General features: G+C 40.8%; 1 protein-coding gene across 6 annotated transcripts in view; it reads left to right on the top strand.

Annotated features, from left to right (window-relative positions):
- Positions 1-13,845, top strand: part of CDON (cell adhesion associated, oncogene regulated) — a 97,108-nt gene that overhangs the window by 53,536 nt on the left and 29,727 nt on the right. For all 6 annotated transcript variants that reach the window (XR_011484347.1, XR_011484346.1, XR_011484345.1 and 3 more), the window contains 4 exons: positions 2,710-2,838; positions 6,239-6,442; positions 8,488-8,669; positions 9,539-9,644. Coding sequence is in view for 3 of the 6 variants with exons in the window: in XM_070457368.1 (XP_070313469.1) it covers positions 2,710-2,838; positions 6,239-6,442; positions 8,488-8,669; positions 9,539-9,644 (621 nt within the window). In the remaining 3 variants the exon portion in view is untranslated. The remainder of the gene's footprint in view (positions 1-2,709; positions 2,839-6,238; positions 6,443-8,487; positions 8,670-9,538; positions 9,645-13,845) is intronic.

Here is a 13,845-nt window from a genome sequence, read left to right as displayed (position 1 = left end):
GCAGCATGATAGGTAAGGCGTTAGGTCAAGGGACACAAGGAAAACAAGGATAATCAAGACAAAATCCATCCTGATAGAGCTTCTACTTTGCTAAGAAAGGTAAGACATATACATAAATGCCAACTCAAGGCAAAATTTCAGTTCAGCTAGTATTTACTGAATGACTTCTCAGTGCCAGGCAGTAAACAAAATAGATAATACTCATTTGCTGTCATGGAGCTTCCATTCTAGTTGGGAGAAGTATACACATAAGTTATAAGAACATTAGTAGGTGGTGAGTGTTAACAAGAGAAATAAATTAAGGGATGGGTGTAGCATGGGCTTCTCAGGTGATGCTAGTGGTAAACAATCCACCTGCTAATGCAGGAGACCTAAGAGATGTGGGTTTGATCCCTGGGTTGGGAAGATCCCCTGGAGGAGGAAATGGCAGCCCATTCCAGTATTCTTGCCTGGAGACTCCCATAGACAGAGGAGCCTGGTGGGCTACAGTCCATAGGGTCACAAAGAGTCAGACACAACTCAAACGACTTAGCATGCATGCACATGGGGTAGTAACAGTTGTCACAGTTTGAACAGGTGGCCAGAGAATTGAGCAGTTGACAGCAGGGCAGAACTTTAAGGAGGTGTGTGGAAACCCATGTGAGTATCTGGGGCTAGAATGTCCCAGTAGAGAGGATAGCACATGGGTGTGCTTGGCGTTTCCAAGGATCACTGAGGGTTCCAAGGAGCACTCCCACAGTGATGGGAGTAAAGTAAGTGGGGAGGGGAGAACGCTCAGGGAGATGGATGATCATCAGCACATTGTCCCACCTGCAGGGACACCGACTTCGAACCTGAGTGAACTGGGAGCATTGGAGGGTTTTGAGCAGAGTTGTGACACTGTCTCTTGTGTGTTTCAATGCTGGCTATAGGGCCTTGCTGACTGTAGGGTAAGGATAGACTGGAGGAGGGCAGAGGAATAGGGAGGGACCAGATCTGACATGGTCTAGGCAAGACAAGATGCCAGAGGATAGTCTTCTGTGGGGTAGTTTGTGAGGGTGGTGGTGGTGCTTTAGTTGCTCAGTCGTGTCCAACTCTTGAGACCCCATGGACTGTAAGCCTGCCAGCCTCCTCTGTCCATGGGATTCTCCAGGCAAGAAAACGAGTGGGTTGCCATTTCCTTCTCCAGGGGATCTTCCCAACCCAGGAATCAAACCCAGGTCCTCCTGTATTGCAGGCATATTCTTTACTGACTGAGCTACATGGGAAGCCCACCTAGTTTCTCAAGGTAGCTTGATTGAGAAGATGCCATTTCCGGGCTTCCCTGGTGGCTCAGTGTAAAGAATCCATCTGCCAGTGCAAGAGACACGAGTTCAATCCCTGTTTGGGAAGATCCCACATGCTTCGGAGCAACGAAACCCATGCAACTGGTGACCCTGTGCTCCAGGGCCTGGAGTCACAGCTACTGAGGCCTGTGTGCCCTGGAGCCCCTGAGCAAGAGAAGCCAAGCCACCGCAATGAGAAGCCCATCCACTGCGGCTAGAGAGTAGCCCCTACTCGCCACAACTGGGAAAAAGCCTGCACAGCAACAAAGACCCAGCACTGTCATAAATATATAAATAAAGTAAAAAATTTAAAAAGATGCCATCCCAGGTTGGCCATAAATGAACAAAAAGACTTCCATGAGCAGAGACGGGAATTGGACAGAAGAGTTTTTGGTGTGGCACAGTATTAGAAAGGATTTCTGATGATTGAAAAGAAATTGTCTTTGGCTTTTGAAAAAGATCCTTTTATTTAATTACTGTGTCTGGCCAGAAAAATGATGAGTATTTCTTATTTGAAATGTATTTTGAGTTATTACCCATAATTAGTCCTTAGTTGTTTATATAGTCTGACCTGCAAATACTGAATAATGAGCATGTATTTCAGTTCTAAAATAATCACTCAATTTCATTTTTTGCCCCTTGAAATTTTAAAACAGCATGACAGGTTTTGCATGAAGAAACTTAACAGAAGCTCTTAAATAATGAATTTTCTGCATCAGAACTAAGAAATATGTACAGTAAAAATAAAAGTGGTTGAATAATTTGAAAATCTTTATTATAGTCATTTGGCTTTTTCATTTGTGTCATTTTTTATGTGTGTAAATTAAAGCTACCCTGGTGAAGAGAGACACATTTTTGTTATAGGTACTAGAAAAAGCAAAGTAACTTTTCAAGTTAATTCCTCCTTTAGCTAAGTAATTACAATGTAGGTTTTAAATTTAGACACTGTAACAGATAAGTTCATATATTTATATACCAGTTGAGTTTCATGAGTCCCTTGGACTGCAAGGAGATCCAACCAGTCCATCCTAAAGGAGATTAGTCCTGGGTGTTCACTGGAAGGACTGATGCTGAAGCTGAAACTCCAGTACTTTGGCCACTGCATGTGAAGAGTTGACTCATTGGAAAAGACCCTGATGCTGGGAGGGATTGGGGGCAGGAGGAGAAGGGGACGACAGAGGATGAGATGGTTGGATGGCATCACTGACTCGATGGGCATGAGTTTGAGTAAACTCTGGGAGTTGGTGATGGACAGGGAGGCCTGGCATGCTGCGATTCACGGGGTCTCAAAGAGTCGGACATGGCTGAGCGACTGAACTGAACTGAGCTGAGTTTCCTAGTATCTTTTCTTACTTATGCATAGAAGCTTATTCGTATTACATCACGTTATATTTTACCTTTCTAGAGAAAACAGCATCGTCCAAAAATACCCAGGCCTCCTCTCCACCTGTGGGCATCCCTAAGAGCCCTGTTGTTTCAGAGGCTGCAGACAACTTCGGAGTGGTGCTCACAGATTCCTCTAGGCATAGTGGAGGTAAGGAGAAGATTCTTCATTTATTATTCTGTTTGTTTCCAAATGTAACTGACCTGTTTCAGGTTATTAGGGGGTGGAGTAGGACAGAATATTTATTATTCAAATTATATCCTACCATATAGCTCTTTTAGATTTTATTTCAACCATTTTAAAATGTCTTGAATTTGAAATCTTGAATACCCAGTACCATGACTGATATTCAAAGTAATAAACTCAGACTTCAAATGTTATGATACTAAGTTTTTAGAACTCACAAAAAGGATTTTTCTGTCTCCTGTCTGGCATGGAAACCAAATTTACATTGGAACCCTGAACATCTGACTTGTTTTTTTTAATGATTTGTCAAAATATATCATGGTACCTATAGCATGACTTAGTTTTTTAGTGAATGATTGCATGTCATTCTCAGCTTTATTGTTATATCATGTTGATCTTACAGTGTTTAGATGTCATAGCAATAAGATTTTTAAGACTTCTTTTTAGTATTTAATCATACATGAATTCTCCCGTTACAACATAATGTGCTTTTTGTGATCTAGGGAAGGCTTAACATTTTATTACTGAGCGCTAAGAATTTTCAAGCTTCTCTTCCCTATTTTTATAGTCTTCCATGCGTTGGTCTCAGACAGAAGCAAGTCATAACATTTGAACACCTCTGTGGAGTGCCTCTGCGTCTTCAGTATCATGAGCTGCTTTTTCTTGAGTCCTTTCACCTTTGAGATCAGAAGAACAAAAACCTCATGAATTAATACACTGCAGTAAATGCTGGAACAGCAGAGATCAAATAAATCTTGCCCTTGGAGAGGCTTACAGTATAGGAGATGATGCAGACAGCTAAACCAATACCAATATAGCAGGGAAGATAGATTAACCAGCAACGATGGTTTTGATTCTACCTTGGAATCAAACATTTCACAAGAGATTTATGTAAATCACTTACTTGATAGGAAGGAGGCCCAGTGGCTGGCGGTAAGAGATGTTTCCTAAGCTAAGCTTCAAAGGCAAGAATGTTATAGCTGAATGAAGAAGCAGGAGAAACAGTTCTATGCAGAGACCTCTCATGCAGAGACAGATGAAGGACATGTTCTATTTCATTTAGAGATTCAGAGATTTTATTTAGTGCTATGGGGAATCATGCTACAGTGGGAGAGGAAAGCAGTTGCCTTGTATGATGTCCTTAAAGATTCAGTCTTTCCCTAAAAGCTATGAAGAAGCCCAAGGATTTTAGAGATGGGATGGGGGAGTGGCATCAGATGAGGCTTGGAAATACAGGCAGTGACAATGTGGATGGAGAAGGACACAGACAAGAGATGAAGGGAGCTGAATCCTCATTGAATGAAAGTGAGAAATACGGTGACTTGGGCAACTTGAACTATTTACCAGGATAGATGATAAGAATTTGTTGCTGAAGGTTATGGATTCTGTTCTGGCAATCATGAGTTTGGTGTTATCCAAGCAGAGATAACCATAAAGAAATGATTTATTTAATCTTCACAATAACCCTGTGAGGAAGGGAGAATCAGCATATTACAAATCAGGAAACTGGGACTCAAGGGGGTTATGGAACTTGCCTAAGGTCACCCAGAGAGCGGTGGAACTGCTATCCACAGTCAGACAGTTAGACTCCAAGAGCAGTATTCTTTATCTCCTTTCACATGCTGTTTCTTTTGAGTATTGATGGTATTCTTCTCTTTAGGGACTTTCCCCTAATAACGTTCTTTTTCTACTTGGTCTGTGGTATTCTTTATGAGTTTTAACCTCATTTGAATCAGCAGAGGAAGTTGTTTTGTTATCTTCGTGTTAAAAGAGAGATTCACTAACTCCTATTCATTCTGTTTCCATTGCTTTCTAACTTGAAAGGAATACAGTAAGTATCATGCCAAGTTGCCTGCTTTGAATGCATTCATCTTTTCATCCATTAAACAATTTGTTTTTAAAATGCCACAAATTTCTTCATACAGGCACCATATGCAACATTACTTTGTTATGTGTTTGTATTCAGATTGAAGAGATGTTGAGACAGAGAGGTGTTGGTGGAGGCCAGACCCAGGCTAGACAGAGATGGGGCTTCCTGAGTAATTCATTGAAGTCATGTAACTGTGGGGGCTTCCCTGGTGGCTCAGCAAAAAAGAATCCACCTGCTGATGCAGGAGATATGGGTTCGATCCCTGGGTCGGGAAGATCCCCCGAAGAAGGAAATGGCAACCCACTCCAGTGCCCTTGCCTGGGAAATCCCGCAAACAGAGGGGCCTGGCAGGGTTTGCAGAAAGTCAGACATGAGTTAGCGACTAAAACGATGACAATTAACCGTGGTCCAGAGCTGGTCCTCCTTGTTCTAACTCTAGAAACGTGATGGTTAGTGTGTGGAAGGGTAGTCGGTCTTCTTGATAACCAAAATCCCCAGGTGATTAATGTAATGTGGGATGGTGGTTTACTGCTTTCTCACTGTCACACAGACCAGGTTGTTTCTGTCCGCATCCTTGCTTTGTAGGGGCCAAGTGGGAAGCCAGCTATAACCACAAGATTGCTTGGCCAGCAGTTAGGGACACGTGTTGGGTACACAGTTTAAATGCTGAGCTCACTCCTGAGGTTTCTGCTTGCCATGGAATCAAGACCGTCTCATCTGTGGGCTGGGATGTCCCTCCCCTTGGCCATGCTAACCACAAGCTGCCAGGTGTTGGCTCTCTGACCGTCCTTTCCTACAGGTTCATGTGGATGATCACGTGGACCATGTTTCCTGATAACACTTGTCTTTATTTAACTGTGAACCTGGCTTCCTTTTTATCAGTATTGATTTTATCGGTTCAGTTTATCTCTGTTTACTGTTTGCAGTCTGTTTTCTGGACTAGCATTCCTGTAGCTTTGAAGTGCGTTAATATACGTACAATAGTAATAGCTACATTGCTGATTATTGACAGGCTATGATCATAAGAGCTAATAAATAGAAAAATCTATAGACTGTTGGCTGAATATGTTTTCTATAGCTTGCTTGGATAAAGAAAACCATTTAAATAACACAACATTTTGAAAATTTACTGTAAAAAAAAAAAAGAAAATTTACTGTAAATTATTACCACAGTCAGACTTGAAGCACCAAATAATAATTACTTATATTGTCTTAGTATGCCTCAGTGATCATACTCATTAACTTTCAGATTTTCAGAGATACTTATCAAGTTTATAAGTTATCTCACTTTTCCTGCTACTTCTTCTATTTCATTGCACATTAACTTTTCAGAGGACAGAAAGATAGTCATAATGTTATTAACTCTGGCAAGTATTTCAACTCTGGTGAAGAGCCTTTAATAAAGTGATATTTGGGATTTACCCCTTTCAGTTCATTTGAGTAATTCTTGTCTCTGATGCTGAGGGTTATCAAAATGAATGTTTCCATTTTCAGTCCCAGAGGCACCTGACCGGCCTACTATCTCCACTGCATCAGAGACGTCTGTCTATGTCACATGGATTCCTCGGGCCAACGGGGGCTCTCCAATCACTGCCTTCAAGGTCGAATATAAACGGATGAGGACTAGTGATTGGCTGGTGGCAGCTGAAGACATCCCTCCTTCTAAGCTTTCTGTGGAAGTTCGTAGTTTAGAGCCAGGTAGTTATATTCAAACATTTTGTTTTAGAACATCAAAGCTGACTTTAGATGCATATTTGTCTTTTTTTTTTTTTTTTTCCACCATGCCTGCTGCATGTAGGATATTAGTTTCCTGACCAGGGATCCAATCTGTGTCCCCTGCATTGGGAAGTCTTAACCACTGGACCACCAGGGAAATCCCTAATTGCATATTTTAATAATCTTATGTTCCTCCAATTGTTAAAGTAATGTGAGCTTATTGTATAAAAATTTGAAAGCAAAGTATAAAAAGAGAATACTTAGAAACCCACCCATCTAGAGATGACCATTGTTTATATTATGTTGTATTTCTTTCTAGTCTTTTTTCCTTTCTAATACAAATTGGGATCATGCCATAAATATTGTCTTGTGACCCCCCTTTCCCGTGTTATATCATAATTAACAGTTCTTCAGAACTCAGTTTTTAATAACTGGGTATCTATCATGTAAGTATATCATTATTGACTTAACCTAGTCTTTCTTTCTGGGCTTTAGATTATTTCTAACTGCAAATGAATGGAAGTAGGGTTGTGGTGACATATTTGTGTGTGTGTATGTGTATTTATTTTGCTATGAATGAATGTTTTAAGAGGAAAATTGCTTGTTATTTGACTACAATTGATCTGATGATTCATCTTAGCATGGTTTAACCCACTACTTTGTTTTATGGATATGAGACAACATTTAACACCTCTTTGTTCTGTTAAGTTTTGTTTCAGCATCAGGGGAGCTTCTCCAGACCCACTCTGTCTTAGTTGCTCAGTCATGTCCGACTCTTTGTGACCCCATGGACTGTAGCCCACCAGGCTGCTTTGTCCATGGGGATTCTCCAGGCTAGAATACTGGAGTGGGTTGCCATGCCCTCTTCCAGGGGATCTTTCCAACCCAGGGATCAAACCCAGGTCTCCTGCATTACAGGCAGATTCTTTACCATCTGAGCCACCAGGGAAGCCCATCCAGACCCCCTAATATGTGAAACAAACCACAAAGAGAAAAGCACTAATCACAAATCAACTTTCCTTACTTCTGTTTGTTTGGGTTTCATGACTGTTTTTGTTGATGGACTTTTGTATGTACTTTAGCAGCAAAAACCCGTGTTTGTCTGACAGGTAACAGGAGGAGCTCAGGAATAGGTAGGTACAGTTGGGAGAAGGTGGCTGTTTTAAATATAAGAAAAGCTAAGTAACATTTTATAAATAGAAAGGACTATTTTCAGAAGATCAGGGGTTATTTTTGAGCTTTTGTGAAACTTGCTTTAGGGGTCTAATTTATTCTTTAGATTCAGATTTTCAGAAACTCACAGTGCTTAGAGTTTTTTTTTTAAGTTCTTAATATCTAAGCCAAACAAATACCTTCTGTTGTAGCCTAAATCTGCTCTTTCTTATCCTCTTATTAGAGGGAGCAGAGTGACATCTGTGATCAGCCACAAAGTGCCTCTTCATAGCTGTATTCCCTGTGTTAAACTTCGCTTCAGTTGTTTCTTTCAAAGTGAAAAAAACCTATTGGATTGGCCGTAAAGTTCGTTTGGATTTTTCCTATGTTCTTACGGAAAAACCCAAACAAGTATTCTTGCCAACCCAATAGTTTCAGCAATCCATTCCAGTATTCTTGCCTGGGAAATCCCATGGACAGAGGAGCCTGGCGGGCTACAGTCCTGGGGCTGCAAAGACTGGGACACGACGTAGTGACTAACCACCACCACCATCACCACCAGCTAGTCCTGTATCTGATGGGTATGACTTTAGAACAGGATGTTGAAAAAGAAATGTGCTCTTTCCTCTTCTCTCCTTGCTTCCTTCCATGAGGAACAGCATCTGTCTCTCCCAGGGACCCCCAGTAAGATATTGGAATCTTGAACACACGCAGTGATTGCATGCAGTACCAGTGGAGTTGGCAAGTGGGTTGAAATCTGTTCACCATCTAGGCTTTAGAGCATGTCGTTGTTATTGCAGAGAGATGCTTAAGTACGATTGTTGTATTTTTAATATTGTCCCTTAAATTCTGTTTATTTTCCCATCCCTCAAAAGGTTCAACATACAAATTTAGGGTCATTGCTATCAACCATTATGGTGAGAGTTTTCGGAGTTCAGCTTCTCGTCCGTACCAGGTGGCTGGGTTCCCCAATCGCTTTTCTAACCGTCCAATAACTGGACCTCACATTGCATACACAGAAGCTGTCAGTGATACTCAGATCATGCTAAAGTGGACGGTAAGTAAAACATCTTCTCTAATGACAAAAGTTTCTGATGTGGCCATGTTAATTTAATATCAGGACATGATACTATGAATGGGAAATTTTTGAACTTTTAAGTAAGAGGAAATTGAGGGACACAAATTTGTGTATAAGAGGGGCAGGTTTGGTGTTTTTGTTTTTTTTTTACTTTTTATTTTATAATGGAGTATTAACTGATTGGGGCTTCCCAGGTGGCGTTCCAGTGGTAAAGAGCCCACCTGCCAAAGCAGGAGACATAAGAGATGCAAGTTCAATCCCTGGGTTGGGAAGATCCCCTGGAGGAGGGCATGGCAACCCACTCCAGTATTCTTGCCTGGAGAATCCCATGGCCAGAGGAGCCTGGTGGGTTACAGTCCATGGGGTTGAACAGAATCAGACACAAGTGAACTGAGGTGACTTAGCACACACACACTCCTAGCTGATCAACAGTGTGATGGTTTCAGATGCACAGCAGAGGGAATCAGCTGTACATACACATATATCCCTTCTTCCCCCAAATTCCCCTCCCATCCAGGCTCAGGGGGCAGGGCTTTAATAAAATGATTGTCTCTTCAGCTCTTATCCAAATATTAACATAATCACCATTTCGTGTTTTATTGCTTTTGAGCCCAATGTACTTTTTTGTCTTTGAGCCAAGTGAGACATTGCTTTATTTTTGTTTAGCCCTGCAGCAAGCTAAAATGCTCTCAATACCTTTGAATACCTTTGAATTAAATTTTAAATGGCTATCAAGGATGTCTATAAAATGAAGCTCAAAAAACACTGCCACACAGATAAATAAATCTTAATGGATGTAAAAGTTACATTATTTTTGTCTTTGACAAGTCTTTGCTTCTCTTTTCTAGTACATTCCATCGAGTAACAATAACACTCCCATCCAAGGATTTTATATCTATTACCGGCCAACGGATAGTGACAATGACAGTGATTACAAGAGGGATATTGTAGAAGGTAAGTGCCGTGGACAAGCTCGAGTCTTAATAAGGGAGTTTTGGAGGGAGAGGGTTTATGAATATTATGGAAAACATCCCAGGGTAAAATAGAATAAAAAATGAAATGACATATATACTATTACTTTGAATTTTTTCCAAAGAAAGTTAATTTGTCCAATTTAATACAGTGGACCCTGGAAGAGTGAGAGGTTGGTGGCTCAGTCTGTAAAGAATCTGCCTGCAATGCAGGAGCTGCAGGAGACTCATGTTTGATCCTTGGGTCAGGAAGATCCCCTGGAAGAAGGCATGGCAGCCCAACTCCAGTATTCTTGCCTGGAAAATCTTATGGACAGAGGAGCCTGGCAGGCTACAGTCCATAGGATCACAAAGAGTCAGGCACGACTGAAGAGATTTTGCACATATGAATCCTAGTTCGGTTTTGCATGTGTGTGTGTATATGAAATTATTTGCTTAACATTTGCTTCTCCCACTAAATGTTAATCTCCTCATGGCAGAGGGCCTTCTTTCTCACGGCTGCATCCCAAGCCCTACACTGTTGAGTTGTTTGGTATTTACTGAGTGAATGAATGGGTGAATGCTCAGAGTCCAGAAAAGAATAGTGGCGTGTCTAGGGTGATCAGATTGGAAAAAAAGACATCTATTGTAGCCAGCAGCAGAACAGCTGTCTTCAAGTTGTGTTTTTTTTTTTTAATTTATCACTTTGGCTCCTCTGGGTCTTCGTTGCTGTGTCTGGGCTTTCTCCAGTTGCCGGGAGCTGGGCCTACTCTCTAGTCTCGCGGTGCGGGCTTCTCCCCTCGCCGAGCACGGGTTCCAGGTGCTTTTGAGCTTAGTAGCTGTGGTACCTGTGCTTAGTTGCTTCACAGCATGTGGCATCTTCTCGGGTGAGGGATCAATCCCGTGTCTACTGCATCGGCGGGCAGACTCCTAATCATTATACCGCCGGGAAAGTCCTGTCTTCAAGTATTTAAGGACTAGGATGTGGAAGGAGGTACTCAGTCTGTTGGGGGAGGGCAGCTAGAAGGAAATCGTGTGAGACCCTTTCATGCCATATTTCTAACATGGGTTCCCGCACAAAATAATAAACTCCCGAATTTGGGAGGTGTTCAGTAGAAGCTAGATACCTGTTTATCAGTGGTATCTTGGAACAGAGTCTTGCTTTGGGAGGAAGGCTTCTTCCGAGGTCTTTTTTCACTCTAAGATTCTTTTTTTTTTTGAAGTATTAATCTCCTAATGAACCGTCTCAAAAAATTTTCCCAAGCCAAGGTGACTTTCCTCTGACTTTTCAACGTCAAATAGTTTTTTGTTATAAGTAATCTTATAATAAATTACTTTTAATAGGTGTCATCATGTTTTCTTTAAATATTGTGGTTTTCTTTTCGTTGTTTATCCAGTGGAATTACTTTTGTGATGTGATGAAAAATCTGTTAACTAAATTTTAGTACCTGGTACAGAGTAGGTGCTCCCTAAATATTTTTTGAATGAAAGAGTGATTGTTTCTCTTTTCTTAATCTGGAAAAATGAGAAAGAAATCAGTTCCCCAAACCCCAAACCCGCCTTCTTCATAAAGATTTGGGGAAGTGTGGAAAAATCATTGTTAGTGGCGGAAAAGATTCAGTGAAGTCAGGATGGTAGCTTCCTGGAGGGAGCAGTGGCTGGAGCAGCGTGAGGGGGGCCAGGAACACTTGCTTCACCTGGGTGCTGGTCCCACAGCTGTGCTGTGTGTATGTGACCATTCATCTCTACAGTGATGGATACGTTTTCATATGCCTGTTCATGAAAGGAAACAGGATTGTTAGTGACCGATTTACACTGTAGTCCTGGCTCAGTCTTCATTTTAGTTGTGTCTGGATTAGGCAGGTGGAGCTGTCCAGTTTTTAGTTTTAAAATCTTTTGAGAGAGGTTACACTTCGTTAGAAGGTCATTCTAAACAAGGCAAATATAAATGAAACGAACATCCCTCTCTGTCTCTGTCAATATCACTCTCTCCCGTCCCCTTCCCGGTTCAACTCTAGAAATGCGCAGAGAAACATTTTCTGTATTCTCTAGCTAAATCTTTGAACATTTACAGACTTGAGTGTTGCGCCTGTGGAGTGTGGAGCTGGGAAATTCCTCTAAAGGAGCTTTTGTTTCTATTACTAGCATCTGTACATGCGAGCTTTGCCTGTGGTTCACAGAGAACTTGTTTATGAACGTAATAGAGCAGTTAGCTGTTTAAGTGGGCTTCACTGTGCTGTGTAATTTGCTTATTCCTTATTTTCAGGTTTATGCACTTGAAATTCTTTTTGTGGCAGTTGGAAACTATTGGCTTGCTCTCCAGAGCCGAGAAACAGAAGTATTTATCCTTTATATATAAAGTTTTCTTTAAAGTTTTAGATTACTTATGTATATCAACTCGAAATGGTTTAAGCTTTGAAATGCAATTACATTGTTAAAGAATATACAGTAAGAGAAGAGCAATTATACTGGTACCCTTCCTTTTGAATTAAGTTCCACGTTTAGATAAGCTGTAAACGTTTTGAACATACCAGTGTTTTTGTGATGATTATTTTAATCTTGTAAATTAAATTAAGTTCCAAGTAAATCAGAGTATGTCATCCTGATCTTTAAGCCCGTGCTTTCATTTTTTACCTTTTCTAAAACATTCTTGGTGAAAAAAACTGCCTGCTGAGCAAACAGCCTGCTGGTTGGTTCATTATAAACCTAATAATACACTTAGGTGTCTTATTTGTCAATGACCTGTAAAACCTTTCTGGTGATATTTCCTATAATCGGAATAATTCCAATAACAATGGGATATTATTCTAATAAGATATGTATTAGTTCATTTTCTCTTACTAGTGACTTATCAGAAGCTTACTTTAATGCCATTTTTATTAGTGCTATGAAAGGAAAACTTCAAATCTAGTGTAATAATTATTCAAGTGAATGTTGATAAATGAGTGGGGGGCTGGGCCAGGAAAGACCTAAAGATAGAGAAAAAAGTAGAAGTCTTTTAGCACAGTTTTTGGATCTTAAAAATAGATCTGTTCCTATCTCAAGTAGATTTTGAGTCAAGTTTCTTTTAGGATCCTCTTTACGCTTATAAATGGGGCCTAGAATTCCCCACTTGTGAGTTTTTCATAGTCCTTCGATCCTAAAGTAAGCAGATTCTCTTCCTTATAAAATATGGGACTTGTAAAATATGAATGAGGGGCTTTGTGTTGGTGGCCTGGAAAGGGGTATGCTTCTGGGTTGAGATGTTTTTGTCTGTGTTGAATCAGGAAGAATCCCGGAGCCATTGGTTCTGTCAGCCAAGTCGATTTGACTTGTGTGCATAGTTTTGTTTCATTTATTTTTTTTCTTCTCTCCCGTTAATTGACTCTTAAATCAGTTGGTGGTATAGTTGAGTTTCTAAGAAACAGTGAAAACAGTTTGAAGAGGTATTTTCTAAGAAGGATTAAAGGTGCTTGAAGAGTTCATTGAGTCTGGCAGACGTGTCCCTGTTTATTAAAGTTTGTCACAGGTCCACGGAAGTAAAAACAGAGAGTGATTTATAATGAAGTTGCTCAGTTTAGAAGTGTTTCTAAATGAAATGCTGGCTGTGTGCCACGGATCACAGCCTCATTCTTTACTTGTGTGGTTTGGAGACCCGGATTCAAAAGGAAAGAAATGATGGGAGCAGTAGCCAAGAGCTTCCCATAGTAGACTTTGGTTTTTGAGCATTCATTTATACGTTGGAGGACTTCCCTGATGGCTCAGGGGTAAAGAATCTGCCTGCAATGCAGGAGACACAGAGACACAGGTTCCATGCCTGGGTCAGAAAGATCCCCTGAAGAAAGAAATGACAACCCATTCCAGTATTCTTGCTAGGAGAATTCCATGGACCCAGGAGCATGGCAGGCTACACAGTCCATGGGGACGCAAAAAGTCAGACACGACTGAGTACACACACACACACACACGCACACACTGTGTCTCATTAGAGTGGAACTGAGAGTTTTGCTGAGGTCTGTCTTGTATTGGTCACTTATTATGGGAAAGACATTGTTTTCTGACTTCATACATGGCATTGCTTTCTGGTGGATGAACAGAGTGGGTTGACTTGCTCGCTGAAGTATGGGATCAAAGGACTTGAGGGTTTTCTTTTAACTTATGCATAAAATGAATATGTATTTTATGGAAGACTTACTACTAATTACTTGTAATGAAACAAAGTCTGA

The sequence above is a fragment of the Odocoileus virginianus genome, chromosome 28 (assembly GCF_023699985.2).
Source record: "Odocoileus virginianus isolate 20LAN1187 ecotype Illinois chromosome 28, Ovbor_1.2, whole genome shotgun sequence".
Taxonomy (NCBI): domain Eukaryota; kingdom Metazoa; phylum Chordata; class Mammalia; order Artiodactyla; family Cervidae; genus Odocoileus; species Odocoileus virginianus.
The sequence above is the reverse complement of the archived record's forward strand: the minus strand, read 5'-3'. Positions and strand labels throughout refer to the sequence as shown.